General features: G+C 39.5%; 1 protein-coding gene across 1 annotated transcript in view; it reads left to right on the forward strand.

The window, feature by feature from the left end:
- Positions 1 to 3,983: 3,983 nt before the first annotated feature.
- Positions 3,984 to 24,123, forward strand: part of LOC117558939 (piggyBac transposable element-derived protein 2-like) — a 36,767-nt gene continuing 16,627 nt past the window's right edge. The window contains exons 1-2 of the mRNA XM_034235505.1: positions 3,984 to 4,131; positions 4,331 to 5,949. Of these exons, the coding sequence (XP_034091396.1) occupies positions 3,984 to 4,131; positions 4,331 to 5,949 (1,767 nt within the window). The remainder of the gene's footprint in view (positions 4,132 to 4,330; positions 5,950 to 24,123) is intronic.

A 24,123-nucleotide genomic window follows, 5' to 3' on the forward strand; every position in this document is an offset into this window, starting at 1 on the left:
GAATGACTACATATGGACAAGTAGACGTTGTCAGAGGTGAGAAAGGTGTGGAAATGATGCGAAGAATGATTTATTCTCCTCCTGTACGCTGGCTTCTTGCATACCTGTGGACAGACTGCTGCTCTCTGGTCGAGGGATAAGTAAACAAGGCTGTTGCTCACAGATGGTATACTGCCTGAGATAGATAGCCTTGTCTTAGATGCAAAAAATGCATGCACACACACAGAAATCAAAGTGTGTGTGTGTGCATGGACAAATCTCATTGGTGAATTCACAACTAGAACTAATCTTGTTTTTGTTGGTATTTGTCAGTCGGAAAAGCTACGGAGGAGCAGATGATATGGTATTCAGCATTTGATACTATTTTTGATAGTTAACAGCCTATAAAATAGCCATTATGGTTATAATTTGAATCAGAAATGTTTTATTTGTCCCACAGTGAGGAATTGAGCGAGCAATTAGACAGGATGACAGTGCAGATGATATGAAAAATTAAATAAGTAGCTTGACGTTAAATAGAAAAAGGCTAATTCTATTAGTTTGTGTATACTTGGACCCCTTTTGACCAAAATGTACAAGGCTAATACTCACTTAAAACGCCTATTAAATAAGCTGATATCATTGAAACCATAGCACACATAAGGTGAAGCTGGGATAAAGCAGAGTGTGTGGAAGAAAAGGAAGAAATTAGATGGTAAACTCAGTTCATGACACTGCGTTCCTGCCTCAGTGTGGCTGAGCATTCAAGGTTTTCTTTGATTATAGCGACACTCATTACCTCCACACTGCCTTTTAGCATGTCTGCCTGTACTGTGTCTTTGTCTTGTTTGCATGAGAAACCTGTAATCTTCCAGCAATGTGGGAAGTTATGATAATGAGCAGGTACTGCACACAGGGCCTCACATAGACATCTCTAAATCACCGGAGAAAGCGCAGAGAAACATTACATTACATTTAGCTGACGCTTTTATCCAAAGCGACTTACAATAAGTGCGTTCGACCAACAAGATACAAACTTGAGGAAAACAGAATCATATAAGTACATCAGGTTTCATAGAGCAAAAACATTTCAAGTGCTACTCAACTGGCTTTAGATAAGCCAGTCCTTTATTGGTATATAAGTGCTTTGTTAATAGTTCTATCGCTCGAAGTGGAGTCGAAAGAGATGAGTTTTCAGAAAGAAATAAAAAAGTATTCATCAACCTTAGATTTTTCATTTGTCAGCGAGGCACGAGCGTGACAGCGTAGCTCCCCACATGAAAAGGAGAAATATGAATGCAGAGAGCAGCAATCTTTGTCACTCCGCCATCTCACGCGTTGGACAGCCCTGCTCGGCGGGGGGGAAACGGGAGTTCATTATCCCTAATGTATTCTAATGCACCAAAGTGCCAGATTTCACCACAGCAGAATAGTATTATACTGAGTGAGCATTTGTATGGATTGAAAATGCTTTACTGTATGGGCTCGTATACTGTAACTGTACTGTACATATGCTTAAAATATTTCAGTATGCAGAGTCTCCCTCTGTGATCGACTGGCAGTTTAATGATAAATGTACTTTGATGGATCTTTTCTAGTTTCAACCAGCACTCTATATAAGTATAGCTTCACGGTTTGGGAGTTATACAATTCTGACACATATGGCACTTTAACAATGAAGGACACTACATAATAGGAAATGTGTAATTCTGACTTCCGTTAGTTGAGGAGATGTGTTGATTGCATTTGGCATTTATATTCATACTAGCGAGTGCAATAACAGACAAAAGATAAATGTTGACATTTTCAAACAACTTCTGTCACACCTGTTCAGTTTCTGTGTTCAAAGGATAATTCAATTTTCTTACATCTTGAGTTATATTTTACAACCATATCTATCTGATAGCGACTTTGTAAAAGACGTGACATGAAACGCAAGCGGCCAGAAAAGTAACTGTTCAGGTTAGCCAAACTTATTTAGGTGACGAAACAAAAGCAAACTGTCAAATGACTGTCTTTTGTAAACATTCATCTCAATCTACAGACTAAACTCAGATTCATTTCGCTACTTTTCGTTATTTAAGAAAATTGCTGCTTGATTCTCAAAAGACCAAGTCCCTATACACACATACACACGTTTTTTGAGTAACCAATGGTCGAAAACCCAAAAGGTATTCAGTTTACTTTCCTAAAGAAAATAAATAAATGGTGTGGGAATATGTTAGTTTTCAAACCGAGCAACATCAGTTCAAAGAAATAATTGCACAGGCGTGTGTTTGTGTTTGCATGCTCTCTAATCGATAAGTTGATTTAAATGGCAGATCTGTACAAATGTGTTTTTCTACTAAAAATTCATGCAGAAGTACCACTTCAAATCTGGTGTTTAACAGATGCGCTCAAACATTTGAAAATTATTTCTTCCTGAAGGACCATTAAAATAAATGACTAGGACCAAAACAACCAATTTGTGCACTGATCTACACACGATGGGTAGTTCTTGTATCCTCATCTAAAAATGACCGGATTTAAGTGAAAGTGTCTATTTGTATGCCACTGCTCTGTTGGGTTTTCACAATGAATGCTTGAGATTGCATTCCTGTTACCGTATGTGTATACAGACCAAACGGAAGCAAAGGTATTTCAAAGTCTGTAGTAAAATTGGGAAACGGGAAGAATATTTAATATTCAATGTTGAAAACCACAGCAAAACTTTTTCCCACTGAACGCTGTCTGATTTGTGTCCTAGAACCTCCTGCCTTTGACTTTGAAGATAAGATGGTCCCACTCGTTCCCCAGAGCCTTCATGTGCAATGAGAGTTATGCCTCGGGAGATTTGTATGTTTTGCGCAGGTATATGTGCCATGATAGAAATCCCTTCCTCTAATCCCCAGTGAGTCAATATAGCACCCAAAGCTTTTATCATAGTTTTTCCATCTTCTTGCCCAGGTATCTTTCTGTATTACATCACATATCTGGTCCCATGAGATATATGATATGAGGTAAGATCCCAGTAACTACTGTCACATTATCCCAAAAGAGTCTGACTCACTGAGCTTTATAATGAATTCCTATTCAGTATAAGTTCACGCGCTGTAAAGTCGTCCGCCATGAGCAATACATCGATAACGAAATGCAACTCTCTGATATTTAACCTCCACGTCAGTGAGAAGAGAGGCAGAATATCTTTGGAGCGTGATGTTTATGTATTATATATCGCTGATCACTGCAGATTTCATATATCCCAGCTGGTTTCTTCTCGCCTGTGTATCTGAGCTCCTGTTGATCTAACAAGGAGAGATGGAAATACCTAAGCATGTGACACAAATTGGTGTTTTCCTACCAGCGATTTGACCTGACATTTAGGGACACTGTTCTTTTTAATATGTGAGATGAGAAGAATGTTATCACTGTGGTGTTTGTGCATTAACACGAACACCACAGTGAGCTGTTGCGAGCTTAGTTTAGCCTAAAAGGATAATTCCACAGATTTTTACAAAGTACCCTCTATGGCATACTGTTGCCCTCAGGCAACAAACCACTTTTTTCGACCTCACACTGGCCCACTAAATATTTTTTTTTGTTGAATATACACAATGTCACCTGACATGCTGGTGTCCAATAAAATGAGGGAATTATATGGGTGTGGCATTTTGTCTGGGGGCGGAGCAGTCCTTTCTGCAAGCAAAGCTGCAGGGGACTCAGGGCCACCACTTGGTAAGATACATTTCACTTTTTAACATATTAGAATTGTACACCAATTAAAATAAAAAATACATGCATGTGCATGAATATGTAAAGAAGTATATTTGATTGTTTAAAGACTCATTATGTATTTATTAATTAGCTAAAACTATGTTTTTTTGTTCGTTGCCTCAGGGCAACACTGTGCCACTAAGACCACTTTTTTCCAGGCAATATCATGCAAGTGTAAAAATGTGCTTAGCTGTAAAATGATAAACCTAGTCAATGTTTTTACTTTACTGATCTACTGATATTTACAGGAAATGGACAGCAAAACCTTTTATGGGAAGAAGGGAAACGATCAGGCTGTTAGGGCTATTCCATCTGACAGTGAGGACAGTGAGCTTGATGGGAGTGAGAGTGAGGACAGTGAAGGTCAAGATAGTCAGGAAGAGTGGATCCCTGAATCAGGTTTGAAAAAATAGTTATGTTAGGTGTCAGTCTGTATCATTCAGCAGAGTACTAGTGTCTGTGTGTGTGTGTGTGTGTGTGTGTGTGTGTGTGTGTGTGTGTGTGTGTGTGTGTTTATTTGGCAAGCATATTGGATGAAAAAAGGGTAAATAACAAATTCAAATGTGTGTTTCTATTTGTGCTTCCTGTGTACTATTAGGAGAAGGCATGTCTATTGAAAATGACACTGAGTCTGTCAATGAAGAGGAAGATGAAGATGTAGCCGAAGTTGCTAATCCAGGCCCACCTCGGTGGAAAACAGTCCACAATCCATCCTGCAATCCTTACCCAGAATGGCAGGGTGTATCGAGAAGTGATGAAATCCTCTCCCTCCTCCAGTATTTCCAGCAGTTTTTTTCTGAAGACATTCTAGAAAGCATTGTTCAGCAGTCCAATTTATATGCAATGCAAAATAACCCAAACAAGCCCCTAAACCTCACAACAAAAGAGTTAGAGCAGTTCCTGGGAACTGTTGTGTACATGTCACTGTTTGGTTTACCAAGGACCCGCATGTTTTGGAACAAAGCCTGCAGAGTGTCCCAAGTAGCTGACACCATGACCCTGAATAGATGGGAGGCCATTAAAAAATACCTTCACTTCAGCAACAATGAAGACAGGCAGGAGGAAGGTAATGATCCATTACACAAGATCCGACCGCTTGTCACTCACCTAATCTCCAAACTGAAGTCGATCCCAATGCGTGAGAAGCTGGCAGTTGATGAACAGATGGTCCCATTCAAGGGAAGAAGTAGACTGAAGCAATACCTGCCATCAAAGCCCAAAAAATGGGGCTACAAAATACTCGTCTTGGCTGGCTCTGATGGTGTCCCGCACAACTTCGAAATGTACACAGGGAGAGCGGTACATCCCCCTGAGCTAGCAGATATTGGAGCAAGTGGCAATGTTGTCCTCCGCCTGGCTCAGCCTATACCCAAGCAAGAGAACTACAAACTCTTCTTCGACAACTGGTTCACAAGTGTCCCCCTTGTGCTCACACTGGCTCAGCAGGGGATTCACACTATTGGTACTGTTCGTTGCAACAGACTACCCGGCGTCAACTTAAAGTGCGATGCTGAGCTAAAGAAAAAAGGACGTGGATCGTTTGAAGAGAAGATGGCCATTGTTGGAGAAACCACATTGCATGTTGTGAAGTGGTATGATAACCGTACAGTTAGCCTTCTGAGTGATTACGCTGGAGCGTACCCTGTCAATGAAGTTGAGAGATGGGATCGCAAGCAAAAGCTCATCATGAATGTCCCCCGCCCTGCTGTTGTAAAGGAATACAACAAGAATATGGGTGGGGTCGATCTGCTTGACTCACTGATTGCACTGTACCGGATCAAAATCAGATCAAAGAAGTGGTATCACCGGCTGGTGTTTCACTTCATGGACATGATTATCGTGACGGCCTGGCTGCTCTACAGAAGAGATTGTGAAGGCACAGGCATGACCAGGAAGGAAGAAATGAGGCTGTATACCTTCAAATCATACATTGCTGAAGGTCTGCAAAAGAGTGGAAAGAGTCTGGAACGCAAGAGAGGTCGTCCCAGTCTCACAATTGCTGGTGAGTATGAGGAGAAGAGAAGAAAAGGACCAGACACTCCGATTCCGATCCCTGCTGTTCGCCTGGATGCCACAGCACACTGGATGGTAATGGATGAAAAGAAGGGGAGATGCAAGGTACCAGGGTGCACAGGCACACCCAAAGCCAAGTGCCGGAAATGTGATGTGCACCTCTGCTTCACATCCACAAGCAACTGCTTCCTGAGGTTTCACACAGTGAGAATAATAGCCACACACAGATACTGTAACACACACACACACACACACACACACACACACACACACACACACACACACACACACACACACACACACACACACACACACTGTAACACACTTTGTTGGGGATTTGGAGGGATATCTGATCCGCTTTTCAAATCTCCGCGCGTTCCTATGAAGCTGGTTATAATACAGGAAGGAATCCATATCTACAAAGTAACCGTTAACAATAATCTACTTTAATGGCAATATGACAATGCAATACAATCATTACAATACAACATGATATATTACAGTTATATTGTAATGCTTAAGGAGTAATGCCGGCTTACTCCTGCCCTAGTCCACATGCTGCATCCCTCCAAATCTCCAACAACACACACACACAGACTGTAACACGCACACACATACTGTAACACACACACACACACACACACACACACACACATACTGTAACACACACACACACACACACACACACACACACACACACACACACACACAGACTGTAACACACACACACACACACACAGACTGTAACACACACACACACATACTGTAACACACACACACACATACTGTCACACACACACACACACACACACACACACACTGGTTAATATGAAATGTATGCATGAAATGTTATTTGTTATGTTTTTAATGTGTTCCTGTTATATGTTGTAGCCAGTTGTGGTTATTTAAAACAAATAAAACCTTATGAATTCATACAGAGTTGTTTTTTCTATTTCTTCTGAATTGTAGAAATCCTTGGTGTTTCAATACCCTTGTTGCGCAGTGTTGCCCTGAGGCAACAAACCCACCCCTGGTTGGGGGGTTCGGGGGGGTCACATTTTATAATTGATATAATATCAGGGACCCCTAAGCTCCTAAAATACATGGTGAAACATTTTTTTCCTCCCAAAATAAAAAGTCATGCCATAGAGGGTTAAAGATCTTTTAATACAAACCATTTAAATTGCGTCTTTCATACCTTACATCACATAAAATCAAGCAATAAAAAATCCAATTATCAATCAATTGTTAATAATAAGAAATACAATAGGTAAACGTAATGACTTGTAAAGAGCATTCATTAAATTAATAGAAAGCAAGAAAAGTTTTAAAATATTCCAATTATGAAAAAATGAAATACTTGTTGAGGTTAATGTGTATAAAAAAAGCCTATTAAGCAGTGTTTCCGCCAGGGGGGCGTCTTGCTGTCATTTGACTCCCTTATTCAGCTCGGAACGCCCTGAACTCGAGCCGAGGGCGCCCAAAAAAATCAATAATTCGAGAGAAGATCGAGAGTTTTTATAGCTTGAAATGACGAAAAGGAAAAAGGACAATGACATCCCTCTGTTGGAGCGGCAAAGCAGTCTGGTGGGATTATTTTCGCCGCCGGCAAAATGTGTTCCTGTGACGGAAAGTGTACTGCCGGCGAGCCTTGATGGGGGGTGCTAGTGGAGCACGCGCGTGAACTGCGAGCGCCGGTGTTGTGTCAAATTATGCACCCCCGTCGTGAAATGCACCCCCTGGCCTGCCGTAAAAAGCACCCCCCCACAAAAAGATGCTTCTCTTAATCCCACCCTCAAGCACTTTGGAGGGTATAGTTGTAGGACTAGTACCAATAAATGGAGCAAGTTTCATGTATGTGATGCGTTTATTGTCAGAGATAGCAAGGGGTGCATATCCTGGCAACCAGGCTGTTAATAAAAAGCACCCCCCAAAATAAAAATGTTTCTATTAATCCCACCCTCAAGCACTTGATGTAAACAATACATTGTAAAGCACAAGTATACAGACAGGACGTCACAATTAAATAAAAACATATATTAAATAAAAAATGTACGGAAAAATAAGTGACGAATGAATGCAAAATCCAGGATTCGACAACCCAACCATCAAAAAACCTATATTAACATAATGCAGCGATCGGCCCTTTAACCTTTGATCTGAACCACATGAATAAACATTATGATCCACATGTTCCTTGTATGTTAGCATTCATTGGAATATGACATGTTGACAACAAGAGGCTAATCACTTGGCTCCCTTCCCACCATTGTTGCACTGACTGCAGCTTGATGGAGTCATCTTAAGCACGGCGTACCACAGGAAGCAAAGTAAAAGCGCCGACTCGCATCCTGGGAAATGCCTCAGTTCAGTCAACACTCGACATCCTGCTGTAGCTGAAGTATGTCAGATTCAAGGAAGACCTACAGGTGTGCAGTAGAGGAAGTAAAAACAGATGTTTGTTTTTAGCTTGTTTGCCTACCCTGACAGTTAATACGTTAGCAGATGTTGGTTGCAGCCCAGAAGAGATTTAAATATGAATCTCTAAAATCAGATACTGTAGCAGCAGTGATTCAGAATCAAGTGGCTTGCAGAGTGAACTCTCACACAGAGACAAACCTCTTCGCCATTTACCCGAAACTAGAGGGGTTTTCTGCTTTCTTCCATTCAGCCCAATTCCTCAGAAGGCTCGCAGCACTCGCCTGTTGTTGGTTTTTAATTTCAGGAGCTTCGTGACGCCCTATGGGTGCTGGGAACATGGGAAGCTGTGAAGTGACAGTTTGCCTTTTCTCTGTGTAAAAGTGGGGGAAACTGTTTTTATTCATTTTTTAAATCAATGGCTGCTACCTGGATAATTTGTGTGCTATGTACATAAGGCGGCTAAACCTATGAACACATTTTCCTTTTTGTTTTAAGGCGCTATATCCACAGAGACATGAATATACTTATATATGTGATTTCATGTGTTTATCACTTTAATGTTGTAGCTAAGCTATTTAAATGATAATGACATGTTAAAGAGAAAACATTTTAGTTTGACAGTCTGCAACCAGCCAATGTTGGCACATCTGCTTGATACATTTCTTAAAGTGATTCATAAATGAGTTTTCTGTCATGCGACTTATTGATAATTAATAGTCCGTTATTTGCACGAGAGCCGTTAAAGGATTAATGCAGCAGATCCAATCATGTCCAGACTGTACTACACATAGGAATCCATTACGTCTGAGGCTTTTGCTGTTACCTACAGCTTACCACAGTGAATCCGTCTGAAATGAAATGTCCTCCTGTCTGAAAACATGAAACATGGGCACATTTGAGTCCTCGTGCAGAAGGCTTTTGATCCTGTAACTTCCAGGAAGCGGCTGGTATTTACTGTACGTGTCTCTGGAGTTTTCTGATCTGTGTGTGAGCTGTTCTTTGCTCCCTCTGTTGTACAAACCAGGCTGTTTTGCTGATAAAGGAACTTTTCTCCCTGTGGAAATAATAAGGTATTACCAGAGCTGCTATTTTCTCATTCATATGCATTTTGTCTCTGTATTTGCACTGCATGACTTTTATTTTGATTAATAACGCCTATCTTGCGTTATTTGTTCCTAGTATAGAAGGATCATTTGTACAGACTGATCCTAATTAAACTTGGCAGAGTTATTGTGTTTTCAACTTATAAGGCAATATATGAATAATGCCATTAATCTTTACATTATATATGTTTGTCCTAAGCTCCAGTATGGGCATATTCTTGGGTTAATGTTTCTTTGTGTATTTTTTTTCATTAATTGTTTTTGTCATATTCTTTTATTTATTATGTCTGAATATTCTTAAGAATTAAACATGAATAGCTCTTTAAAAGGGTACACTTCTTTATTTTCATTACATCAGAAAATTACAATAATATAATGTACCACTTTTTTTTGACACCATACTGCCAATCATCTTTAAACAACTTATAGTATGAGAACTACTGCTACCGTTAATACTGCTTCTACAGTTGCTAGTGTTGCTATTGTACCCTAAATCAGCATTTCCTAATCTTAACTGTCTGACATGTTTTTACTATTAAATATGGAGTAATGTCCCAACATAAAGAATCAGTTATGAAGGAACACTGCAGGGACGTATAGAGCCTCTGGAAGGACATACTGTAAGTGAAACAAGATCAGAGTAATGCTGTGATTAAGCCTTATTAATCCAGTGTTGGGATGGCCTCCAGATTGCAGCTCTCTTGGAATCAGACAGACACCTGTCCACTGGCATCAAAACAATTTGGCGATGAGCATCAGCAGTCGAGAGCGTACAATCCTTTGAAACAGATTCCTACAGCCTCAGGGTTTACAGATAAATGCTCTCATAAACCCAGCGCGAATACATATTTCCTTGTTGTTTTTTTTCCTCTTGAAGATAAAAGGTTCTTGATAATGTTCCACTGAACTCAAATCCGGGCTTTTTATAAGCATCCGCTGTTCCCGGTCCAATAGAGCATTTATTGTAATCCTGATTACAGGCCATTTGACTCCAATAGGACTTTAGAACAAACTGTACAATGCCTTCATCCCTGTGGTGGAGAGTCATTACATTCATTTACTCAAGTACTGTAGCAGCTAAAGTAACTTTTTGGCACAATGTTTCTTTCTTTAAGCCTTTCCATTTTATATTATATTTACATTTTTCATTCATTTGACAGCTTAAGTTACAAGTAACATCGCATATTCAGAGTCCTTATATATCAACTAATTATGATATAGTATTACCGTTTAAGATACCCAGCAGTTAATAACGTGAATACAATTGGCTCCACCAGCTGTAACATTAAAATGATGAACACGTAATGCACCATTAACTGTAATTTATAGATAAAATATAGATATATTATCCTGCATAATGAGTCGCAATGCATTTCCTCTAGTATTTGAAGTTGACTTTGAAGCTTATTTGTACCTTTTTATTTGTACTACTGCCCACACAAAGTATTTCGCAGTGTGGTATGGCTACATTTACTTAAGCCAACTATCCCAAGACTTCAATCTTCACTGCATCATACCTTTTTAAATACATGAGGCTATATCCTCTAACTCAGTGATTCTCAAACTTTTTTCAATAATGTACCCCCTTTGAAAAAAAAATTCAGCCAAGGGAAGAAATGCCTATATAAAGAGGTACAGTACAGTGCTGCACCATCGGTGTCTGATTTATTAAAACAACAACCTTGTAACTGAGAAACACTTAAATGCTACATTTCAAATGTTTAGAATCCATCACTAAATTCATGGCAAACCAATTTTAACATCATGCAATAACACTGAGACGAGATTAGTTGCATTGAACTGATCTTTTTAATAAGTTGTACTTACAATGTAGTGAAACATGGCCTTGTGCTTCACTGAGGATCTTTGTAATTCTGACAGGGAGGCAAACTGCAGTTATTACACTTCACGTTTTGAAATATGTGCAACTCTGTTAATATAAAACCCACACTGCTCAAACTTCCTTACTTTTCCTAAATTTTTTATTTTTTTTTCATTAACATAACATAAATCTCACGTACCCCCTGCAGTACTCCAACGTACCCCTAGGGGTCCGCGTACCCCCATTTGAGAACCACTGCTCTAACTTATCAGAGGGATCTTTTTGTTTTTGTTTCATCATGTTTGCTTTTGCTGGTACTTTTCTGAGTATTTAGTCTTTTCAAAATAACGACACTGAGAAAAATATGCTAAAATAATTAACAAATTCAGGTCAAAATGTGATTATAAAAACGTTTGTCTGTTTGTTTATTGCCACTCTTTAATGACCTTGAGGAACCTGGCTGATCTGATCTGTGTGGGTGAAAATGTAAATGAGCTTAAATGGATGTGCTATCAGGTATTTATCTTCAAGAATCAGAACAATTAGAAGCCTTATTCTTACTCATATTGGTTATAGAAAAGCTCAGACCTGAGCTCACAGGCCCAACTTTTACTTTATCTGAAGATGTGAATGAATGCCTGAGATGTTGAAAGAAAACTCACCCGATGAAGGAGCAAGACATTGTTCCTCCTGAAAAAAAGACCCTGTATTTATAGTGTATAGTTCAGCAGACAGTTTGAAGCAGCTTTTTCTTTCTCCAGTCTTCTCCTTCACTGTGTCCTCAGGAGTGCTAAAGCTCGTAGACCAAAGACCAAAAACGGTGTGGTTATATCATTTATACTCAATTTACCTGAATGTTCATAACATGGATTCTTAGTTAACTGCTGCATCTTAAATCAAACCCTTCCATTGGTACAACACTACCATGCAAAACTTGCACATCGTTTGAATTCAACCATGAATTCAAACGATGTCTCAAAATCCACATGGATTGTTGTTGGCTAGCTAGCTCGGTATTGTTTGCGGTAGCCATTACAGACTGTTCAATTGACCCTAAAAATAAAGGTTGCTTCTTTTTGACACTACTATTGTGGTATGTTTTTTCTTACATCTGTATATTGCTGTGTTTATCAGAGCAATCGCAGCATCATCTGCTCACTTAACTTCCGTTACTTATCTTTGAAGTTGTTTTATATATTTGCTGTTTTCTTTCTTTCATTTTTTTGTATTTCTGTTTCTTTGCAGGTGTCTGTGTCTCTGTTCTAATCTGTTTTCTGTCCCTTTTCCTTCTTTCTTTGAGGCTGTTTGTGTGTCTTTGCTGTGGTTGTATCTCTGCTCTGCTAACGGTCACTTCAAACAGAGATTGTGTTCCTCGGCTCTGTGATGCCTTGGGACTCTGGGTCTGTGCCCAGTTTTCCCTTTCAGTAATTCCTCTGTAATCACACAGCAAGACATACTAAGCATGTCACCGCTCATTCTCTGTGATGTGTCTGTAAAGAATTAACAGCCCTCAATGGCGGGCATGTTCACTGCTTTGGCCTTTGAGGATTCAAATACTCATTCCATGTACATCATTGAAATGCAGCTCAGGTAGTTGTGTAAATGTGTAAGCCATTAGCTCCCAGTCTCCTCAATTATGCATGGTTATCATAATTAAAAGATTCTTTCAAACATCTTTTGTGTCTTCTAATGGAAGGAAGAACCTCTAATGCATTGTAGCTCATCTCTCAATCAGTCGGTAGGAAATCATCTCATTTTCTCTCTCCTCGCTGGCCTTTTAATGCGAAAAGACAAATACTAATTTCAAGTTTTCACTGTGACTTCAATATTGATTGTATTTGGAAAAGTATTACTTTCATGCAGCTTGGAGAAAGGCGCCAACCCCCCCTTGAGTTCACTTGCTCAGCTCCACTAAATTCTGTGATGCCTATAGGATTTTGATAACATTATTTAATCCCGCGTAGACACTCAACAATTTAGCCAAAAAAGAGTTGTATTGCAGTTTGACTTCAGACTACAACAAATACATAAAAAACAAATCTGTCCTATAAGGCATTTATTAGTTTAGACTCTGGAAAAACAATACAATTCTCCAACACTACTGTATCTCTGAACTTCGATTCAGCCCCCTTGGTGAGAGCCACTGATACACCCAAATTACATTTTTGTCCTATACGGTATAAAAGCAACATGATTACAAAGAAAGTGGCATACTGAAATAAAAGTTTAAATGAAAAATGCCAATATAAAATTGTATTTTATTTACTTGTTAAATCTAGGTAAGTACTTTATTGATCCCAAATTGGGAAATTATTGTCACAGCAGCAAGGTGTAGGCTACAGGCATTAACATCTTAAAATCTTTAAAGGTTAAAATGATTAAAACAATAAAAGTTATTATTCAAATGAATAAAGAACCTTTTCATACAATAATGAGTTGGAATTTATTCAGTTAAATCCTGTCTGAGTTACCTGCCTACTATCTTAAAATGCACCTATCATGCTATTTTTAGGCAATAGCATAGGTCTGGACCACATGCATAACAAATATGTCATGAAGTGTTTTGGTCAAAAAAACAAACAGATCACTCATTCTAACCATGCCTTATATCCCTGTGTCTCAATGAGATTTTTACCTTTTATAAATAAAGGCTAAATACAAAAAATCATAATAAAGCTTTTGTTTTTTAACTGAAAACAATTCAAATAAGAGGGGGCGACGCTTATGCCGGCTCATGCTGGACCTGGCAGATACTGTCTAAAATGCTGCGGTGATGAAACGCAAGGATTATTATATCAAGGATTATTTCTGAAACAGTATGGAGCTCAAAGGCTTTCTCTCTTGCCGGTTATACCACAAGGTGAGTTCCTTTTTATTTCCTGCTTCTTCACACACATGGCTCTCCAGTAGAGGTTAGCTCTGAGTGTTAGCGATGCTAATGTAAACACCGACCATGTAACGTCCAAAACAGTTGGGCATTTTTTCTGATGGCAACGTTTCTGATAGTGCTGTGGGTCCACCGCCGATATTACGTCATATCGGCAGCAAATCTGGATCAGCTCCGTTGTACCCCCGTTTTTAGAGATTTTGGTACGGAGGAAAAGAGAGAGGGTTTTATTTTCTGATGCTGTGTGAGTTCCCTGACACACCGGGGACACATACAGTGGGGCAAAAAAGTATTTAGTCAGCCACCAATTGTGCAAGTTCTCCCACTTAAAAAGATGAGAGAGGCCTGTAATTTTCATCCTTGGTACACTTCAACTATGAGAGACAGAATGGGGGGAAAGAATCCAGGAAATCACATTGTAGGATTATTAATGAATTAATTGGTAAATTCCTCGGTAAAATAAGTATTTGGTCACCTACAAACAAACAAGATTTCTGGCTCTCACAGACCTGTAACTTATTCTTTAAGAGCCTCCTCTGTCCTCCACTCGTTAACTGTATTAATGGCACCTGTTTGAACTCGTTATCAGTATAAAAGACACCTGTCCACAACCTCAAACAGTCACACTCCAAACTCCACTATGGCCAAGACCAAAGAGCTGTCAAAGGACACCAGAAACAAAATTGTAGACCTGCACCAGGCTGGGAAGACTGAATATGCAATAGGTAAGCAGCTTGGTGTGAAGAAATCAACTGTGGGAGCAATTATTAGAAAATGGAAGACATACAAGACCACTGATAATCTCCCTCGATCTGGGGCTCCACGCAAGATCTCACCCCGTGGGGTCAAAATGATCACAAGAACGGTGAGCAAAAATCCCAGAACCACACGGGGGGACCTAGTCAATGACCTGCAGAGAGCTGGGACCAAAGTAATAAAGGCTACCATCAGTAACACACTACGCCGCCAGGGACTCAAATCCTGCAGTGCCAGACGTGTCCCCCTGCTTAAGCCAGTACATGTCCAGGCCCGTCTGAAGTTTGCAAGAGAGCATTTAGATGATCCAGAAGAGGATTGGGAGAATGTCATATGGTCAGATGAAACCAAAATAGAACTTTTTGGTTTTTTTAAAAACTCAACTAGACGTGTTTGGAGGAGAAAGAATGCTGAGTCGCATCCAAAGAACACCTACTGTGAAACATGGGGGTGGAAACATCATGCTTTGGGGCTGTTTTTCTGCAAAGGGACCAGGACGACTGATCCGTGTAAAGGAAAGAATGAATGGGGCCATGTATCGTGAGATTTTGAGTGACAACCTCCTTCCATCAGCAAGGGCATTGAAGATGAAACGTGGCTGGGTCTTTCAGCATGACAATGATCCCAAACACACCGCCCGGGCAACGAAGGAGTGGCTTCGTAAGAAGCATTTCAAGGTCCTGGAGTGGCCTAGCCAGTCTCCAGATCTCAACCCCATAGAAAATCTTTGGAGGGAGTTGAAAGTCTGTGTTGCCCAGCGACAGCCCCAAAACATCACTGCTCTAGAGGAGATCTGCATGGAGGAATGGGCCAAAATACCAGCAACAGTGTGTGAACACCTTGTGAAGACTTACAGTTTGACCTCTGTCATTGCCAACAAAGGGTATATAACAAAGTATTGAGATGAACTTTTGTTATTGACCAAATACTTATTTTGCACCATAATTTGCAAATAAATTCTTTAAAAATCAGACAATGTGATTTTCTGGATTTTTTTATTTTATTATTTGTTATGTATGAGTGTAATGGATGAACTTTAGCCTAGTCTCTTTACCTAACATTTCCAGCATCAGTACTGCTGAGGCTGTGCTAATAGCAGAATCATCTGTAAATTCGTAATTATGGAATTTATTTTAGAACGTTTGTATGGTGCAATGATGGGAGTACCTTTGCTGCCACCAGAGGCCGGTAGTGGACCTTTTCTGACTTTTTGTCTTGTACATATTGAGCAGAGCAAAAGTGCAGTGTCAATTCAGTGAGCATATACTACAAATGTCTGCCATGAAGTCGCCTGCATGTTTCATAAAAATCTGCCAGAAACCTATTATATGTCCTGTTGCTAACTTTCTCCCCTTTGCTCCCTGTGAGCATGGAGGATAATTTTTGTGGGATTTTTGACCTTTAATGACTTCTGCATGCCGCTAGCTCCATATGTGATTACTGAGAGCTAGTTATCCTTGAATACTCTGTGTTAAATCTCTTTTCTCTGGTGCCCCATGTTGTGTTTTCTGGCAAAGTATTTTATCGCAGGATGATGGATAAGGTCTATTCCCAGGATCCCCTGCCCAGGGAACGTATCATCAGTGTCAGACTTTGATAGCAACTCAACGTGATGGGTGTCAAAGGCTAAAGCAGCCAAGGGATAATGGAGGTGTGGGATCAGAGCAATAATGGCGTCCTCCTCATGACTGCCCGTGGCTCATCATGGCCTCTGTCTGTGGCCGAACTCATACACCGTTAAAGAGGATGTGTCATTTTTAATACTCCTTTGTGTCTGCTAAAATTAAACCACGCATTTGACACTTTCATCTAGACAGACCCACAAGCAGGAAGTTTAATGTCTCGCCAAAGGACACTGACAGGCCACATCGCTGCTGATGTGATGGATCCCAGACCTGCTATACTATTTTAGAATTGTACAACATCTACAGTTTACTATGGCCTTAGATTTATTTCCTGCCCTCAATGTAGGTACAGTATGCTTAATTCTACATAGTTTTCTGATGTGTAAAATGTCAAACGGTTTAATTTGTATGGCATACTCAAATTTGATCTCCTTCCTTAGCATTGTTGTAAAATGCTCAAAGCTTGTCACTAGCGGCTCCTCTTTTAGTGAGTTATAAACAAACATATCTTATTCACGTTGTCATATTGCCTATTGCATTACGAGTGCTTTGATGCCTGTTTTATAATTTGTTAGAATGTGTACATCTATGTGAAATCAATCCAACTTTAGTCATAACACACAAGCTATCTACTGTAGTTTATTTGCACTCGGCACCAGTGTTCATATTGTTAAACAAAAACGATTATAACTAATATTTGTGTTATAGCTTAAGAATGCTTAGAAGATATGTAAATTAAATTGCATACCTGACATTTCTGTGACAAATCAAACTAGAATGTTCTTACTGTTTGTTGAATCCAAGACAAAGACCAAATGAGAAAAACAAGTGTGCCTAGTGTGCTAGCTACATTTAGGCTAAAGGTTATTAGCTACAGAGTGGCAATATCCAAATACGCATGCATGTAAAGATCAGCTTGTTTTGGGTAAAATGTGGTTTAATTAAAGGTGGGGTGAGTTTAGGAAACCGGCACGAGATACACTTTTTGTTATATTCCATGGAATGCTCTTAACATCCCGATAGCAATGAATATCTGAAGTGCTTTGACAAAAAATCCATACAAAGATGTCATCTGTGGAAGCCGTAGCACTGTAAAAAGTACGACCAATCATTTTAGCCGGCCCGGCTAAAATAACTGGATGGCCTACCTGCCTGTCAGCCTTCCATCTGTGCAGATACTGATCTCGTGCCCTCATTGGTCATGTGCGCGTTCGTGTGTGTTGGAGGAGGGGCTCTGTAAGGAAGTGCCAGATTTTTTTCCGGTTGTGTATTTTCAAATTCTAGCGCACTCGAGCTGGTTTCTCCAAAATTACCTACCCCACCTTCAAGGGTAAAGTTCACATGCATGAACATTGAAACCTATTTTTAGTAACTGTGATTGATCTTCCAGTCCAACCCTTATCTGAATCTCATGTGAGTGATAAGGAGGAACATGTACTGACCTGTCTGTGCAAAAATGCTTTTCTAATTTAAATCAAAGCTAATATAAGGAATTCAGAAGTCTGAGTTGCTTTAAATCAATAACCTTCAGAGGTATTTTTTGCGCTTAATTCCTTTTTTGCATGACAATTTCTCCATCAGCTCAGCGAGGAAACACTCTGAGGATACAAAGAGGGAACTTTATCTTATAATGAATGTTATAACTGTTAGATGGCTGCTTAACTCTTACTGCCTTACATGAACTCCAGCTTTACTTAATTATGTGTTTTTGTACCTTTGGAAACCTTTGACAGGAAAAGTGATTAGTGATTATAAAACTATCCTTTTAGTTTTAAACAGATAAACCACTTTTCAATGTTTTTATTTCCAAATTGTAGCCCCGAATATATTTAGAGTTATATTTCTATTCATCTTTGAATGTGGAAACTGTTGAAAAACCAATCTCCCCAACAAGTCAATGTATTTAACAGCCAACAGTGATAAAACATCCCGAAAGAAAGAAGTCATTTACATTTCCAACGTGTAGAAGAGTAACTTAAGCTACCTTGTGGTTGAGTTGTTTTTTCAGCCAAATGTGGTGTTTTCTTACCATTTTTGAGTTTCAGATACTGGTTCATTGGCCTCATGTCTTTGCCCTAGCATTCATCATTGACTATTAAATATTTAAGTTCTGTTTCCGAAATGAGTTTATAGAAAAATGTCAGTGTTTATTTGAATGTAGTCTGATACCTAAACAGAGAAAGTTCAACAAGTGGTCTGATGCTATGACATCCAGAGAATAAACTAATCAGCTCTTATTTGATTTGCAATCAAATCCCAAGATGGGCTTTTGTGAAATACAGATGTTCAAAGAATGTAGGAGAGAAACCATAAATCTCATTATCCTTCAGAGTCTGTTTCACTTTGTCTTTCAACTGCTCCGATAATGATTACATTTGTGTTGCATTTGGGAGGGGTTCCACATGTACAGTCGTTTGTCTGAAGATTTTTGAGAAATAGCCAAAAATGAACAGCTTTTACAATACAGTCTTGTCTTTGCAAAGGTTTTGTGAAACATTAGATGTTTACATTTTTGTCAATGTTGCAGAGGTTTCATTTAAACATGTTCTGGAGCTGAAATGTTTTGCTCATTAGGTTTTCTCTAAACCTAAAGTAATCTACGCAAGCTATCGAAAGTAACACAAAGGCAGAACATCACTGATATTGTTGGTTTTCAGTTTGATATCTCGGACACTTTCAGTCTTTATTTAACCAGAATTATAGAGTTATATAGGTTCCAGCTGACAAAGCAGTATTGAAATATCTCCTTTTGTGATTTAGAGGGAATATGCCACTTGGGTAAGAGATTTGCAAAAATCACTGTCCATTGTTATCCCCGCTTGTTTCTATCAATCGTTATCAGTCTTCCGCCTCCTATGAACACTGCCAGCCCTAAATAGCAATTTGCCAGTTTGATCAGTTAAGAGCTTTTGACAGCGGTGTCATTGAGCAACTTTGCGGAGATGCAGCGGGGATCACTCCGTTGCCCTCGTTGATACTGTACTCTGTCGGTAGGATTAGCTTCAAATCCTCTCCCCCTCTAAAATCCTCTGAAGGGAGAGCCCTCATTGAACCTGCTGTAACGGATCTCTTTTCTATTTTTATTTCTTCTGCTCTTAGTCAGCCTTGGTGCGAAAAACATCAAAGCACATTTGTAGTGGAGCAAAAATGAAAACCAAACCTCTCTTCTAACTGGTTCACAGCTGAATTAATTATTCATTCAGATTAGCGTGCGCCAACACGAACAACAGGAAGATAGGAAGAGACACACAAACACGTATACAAATTCTCTCAAAGTGCTTCAGAGAAGTGAAGGGCAGATAATGAGAGCACTCGCCGTGTTTTCACTCTGCTTAAAAGCTCTCACCTTCCAGAAACGGCCCAAAGACCACAATGCAGAGGTTTACAGCTCAGTCCAACTCCGAGGTGTTTTTAAGCAGATTAGTGCGTGTTTTGACGCAGATAAACAAACAGATTACCAGACTTTCTCTGCGGTGGAGTTAGGAGTTCAGGCCTGTAGTGTCTGATATGTAATTGGGCTCCGTGCAAGACAAACAACATCGTTCATAATCGCAATCACATTTAAATTAAACAATGCAAAGTGCTACAAATTGAGTTAATGGGGTAGTTTATCAGCGACATATAAACTGGATTAGGGCACATAATGTGGATGAGTCATCCAGGTCATGGATGAGTTTTGTCTGGAGCAGAATCCTATTTTATAAACAATAAATGAACCTTATCAGCAAAAACGAGTGCATTAAAGGCTTCTTGAATATTGAGTGTGGTGACACAGCTCCCAGTAATGCCTTTTACTGCCATTCACACACTCTAAGTTTTTGTTTTGTTTATATATATTGTCAATGAAATGACAGTGCTTCATGGTTAGTGGAATTTTGTAATTAGCCAATTAAAATAAGTGGTTTTGCCACAACTCAAACATCGTTCAAAGTCGGACTTCAGTTTGAAAGAGAGACTGTATAGGTTATTAACACCAACCAGTAACCACCTACACATTTTTATCTGGCCTCCATGCTGATGTTTAACTGTCATTTCCTGCACGTTTGTGACGTCAAACATGATAACAACTATCCAGAATGGCATTCCTGTTCACTGGCAATTGGAAAGTAGTAAATAACCTTTTAAAAAGTCTCCATGCTTGTGGGAATTTAGAATTAATAAGTGTTCATTGGACCTGCGTCATGCACATTTCTGCTGTATGGATGCATGAGAAAGTAACGGCAGGATAAAACTAAAAGTAGTCTCACTAAAACGCATCTCCACACTGAAGCAGCTGTATTTTCCTGGAGGAATATCGTGCTGGTTTGAATAAATGTTTGTAAATGAGGTATTTAAAAGGGGATCCTTGTTCAGACATAATGCTTTTTAGGGCAGTGTTGTACTGAAGATGGCTGCTGGCTACTATATGCAGCTATATTTAGAATGAAGAAATTGCAGTAGTTCAATATTTATGTTTACATATCTCCCTTTCACGTACTCGTGATGTTATGCCAGTCAGTGCCAACAATTAATTTCCTTCTGTCTCTCTCACGCATTCCTCATTCAGAAGCTTCCGAAATAAATGGAAAACGTTGCATGCCAAAGAAGAACAGTCACATCAATCTCCTCATAATTCACACAAAAAGAATATCACTGAGACGCCATGAATAATTCACATTGACATAAATGTAAAACATAGAAAAATACTATTACAACCATATAGGAGCACTTCTGTTAAAGCTATGATTCACAAGTCACCAATCAGACACACTGCCCACATTAACTGACACATGGAATTATTTGCAAATCAAATGCAAACAAGTTGGACAGGAAACAAGAGAAAATTGATGAAACTTGCGTCCTCCCTCTATGGTCCTCCCACAAATAATTTCTGCACCACAGATCAGCGCCCCCTGCAGGGCTCAGTGTTACTGACAGGCCCCATAGAAGCAAACAGAGATTAAGAACAAGAGGTCAGAGGGTCAGCAGACTGTGGAGCTCCCCTACTGAAGTCCATCCATCACCTAACACTCACACACACTCACACACACCTGATTCCTATAGTGAGTATGAAGGGGGGAAGTGAAGGGAAGTTCCCTCAAGTTTTGACTTAAGGATTTATGGTTGGATTTTATGTTCAGATCTAGTAATGCAAGAGGAGGCCACCATAAACACAATTGTTACAATAGTTAAATATCACAAGGGTTTTATAGGGACAGTTCAACGCCAAAATAAAAATACACATTTTTCATCTTGCCTGTAGTGTTATCAATCTAAATTGTTTTGTCGTGTTCATATATTGGATGTCTAACTTTGATGCATCATAATTGGAACATGGTTTTAAGCATTTGAAAAACGGAAATGTTTCATAAAAAAAGAAGAAGCTTGCCCTGTTCAATGAGTGAGAACGAGCCTCTTGTCCGTGAGTAGATGCAAACTTCCTGAAGGGAATGACAAAAAAGGTTGTGGTTAGTAATTTTCAAAAACAATATATCATACGGTACGACCGTAACAGGATCGAGGTAGTTGCCTTTCAACGAGATAAAACAGTCAGTGATCTGCATTCCCAGCTCTGTAAATAAGAAAAAAAGATTGAGGTGAAGAGAAAAATGTATTTTTTAGCCTAGAAAAACACAGCTTTCCAACAACATTTGCAGCTGGAGATTATTCCCAAGAAGTGGAGCTTGGTGGGCTGAGATTTCAGACACCATTCAAGTTTTTATTAAAGCAAGACATGGTTAAGTAATCTGTGTTGGGGAATGTAAAAGGCATCATTGAGTGTATAGGGAAACAAGAATGGAGAAATCTGAGGGATCCTGTCCTAAAGTCTCATACAGTAGGTGGGAAGGAGTGATCCAATCAGTTCTGTGATATATAATCCATCTTCTTTGATCCTGTGAGGACTCTGTCATTGTCATTGTCTGTCGTTGACCAGTTGGAGACTTTTTGTTTCTGTCTTAGCTAGGCTTAGCAAGGAGTTCCTCAGCAGGAGGTCTCTCAGTTGCCCGTGTGTTATGATACTTTTCTGTGGAAACCAGCTGCGTCCCTGCACAGTCCTCCTTGTTCAACAAAGGGCTGGGAGATTAGAAGAATGTACCACCATCATTTTGACCAATAGCCTCTATCGATATTGTGGCAATAGGCTTGACCGTTGATGCTTTCACAAAATATTTACACGATGATACTTTTGGGAAATAATCATTAGTTGTGTCGATATAATTACTAGGTAGCTAAAGACAAATAATAGAACAGCTTGAACAGGTAAATGAAGAAAATGTCATGACTTTGAAACCACTAAAAGACCCTATCCCTAACCCACTCAAGTTTAAGATATCCAAAATCTAGGACAATATCATGTTGTATCAAAATATGTATATTGTGAAACAAGACATGGGACTGGAAAGCCTCATTCACTTGGGAATAAGGTCAGCACAACAGCCAGAATTAACAGACGTTTAATAAAAATAATGCCAAAACAATAAACAAAGAAAGAGGAAACGGCGCTCTTTGTTTTTAAATGAGACAAAACCTATAGATTTCCCCCTTAATGTAGTATACAAAAGATGAATTTTATACTGCTTTTAACAACATAATAGTATAATGAACTTGAGAAAACCAAATGTAGTAAATGCTGAAATCGGCTAAGGTTACTTGCTGGCTAGCTTGTTAAGGTGGAGGATGGGTATGGTAGAGGCTATTGGTAAAAGTCGATTAACATGAGCTGGCATCTAAAAATGGGATTATGTCACAATCAAACATTAAGAAAGTCACTAGAAATTACAATGTAGGAGCCAATATTGATCCTGGTTCAACATGTCTGTTTGCGAAGAGATGTACAGTAGCACTCACCAGCTCGGAGAAAGCCACCTGCTGCCGCTTTGAAGAAAGAAAGAGGAAACGGCGCTCTTTGTTTTGAAATTTGAGACAAAACCTATAGATTTCACCCGTTAATGTAGGATACAAAAGATGAAGAGATAACTACTTTTAACAACATGATAGTAGAAGTTGAGAAAACCAAATGTAGTAAATGCAACTCGTAATTTGCTAGCAAGAATGCTTGTTTCTGTATTCACACAACGTGGTAGCTGAAATCGGCTACGGCTACTTGCTGGCTGGCTTGGATATGCTCAGGTAGAGGCTATTGGTAAAAGTCGATTAACATTATCTGGTATCTAAGAATGGCATTATGTCACAATCAAACATTAAGAAAGTCACTAGAAATTGCAATGTAGGAGCCAATATTGATCCTGGTTCAACATGTCTGTTTGCGAAGAGATGTAACACTCACCAGCTCGGAGAAAGCCACCTGCTGCCGCTTTGAACAAAAAACCTTGTTGTGGTTATTATTCTGCCTCTCTGCAACCTGCTGGCCTCATGACACAACACTACCTGCCGGCGCAAACATGCCCAGATGTGTGGCTCTCATATCAGTGAGAGGGAGGGAAACAAGGCCTTCTGTTTCCAAATATGGCAGAACAGGTGTTTCTGTGCAACCCAAAGATGCCACTGCGTACACATGTACCGAGACCTTGCTGGAGTTTGTATCTTATCAGCTTGTTTGTGTGCCGGTCATGCAGACGTGTGATCTGAGGACTGGCCTGCATCCATCTCACTGTGTCCTCACTGTCTGTCCGCCTCAGTCAGGCCCGGCTTTGATCATGTTGGGCTTTGGAGTGAGTCAGATATAAACACGCACCAATGCACATCACACAGATCCTGCATGTAGGAAGCTTAAAGTCATGTGTTAATACTTTTACGCTTCATTGCTCTGCCTCCTAACATGTG

The sequence above is a fragment of the Gymnodraco acuticeps genome, unplaced genomic scaffold (genome assembly GCF_902827175.1).
Source record: "Gymnodraco acuticeps unplaced genomic scaffold, fGymAcu1.1, whole genome shotgun sequence".
In the NCBI taxonomy this organism is placed as follows: domain Eukaryota; kingdom Metazoa; phylum Chordata; class Actinopteri; order Perciformes; family Bathydraconidae; genus Gymnodraco; species Gymnodraco acuticeps.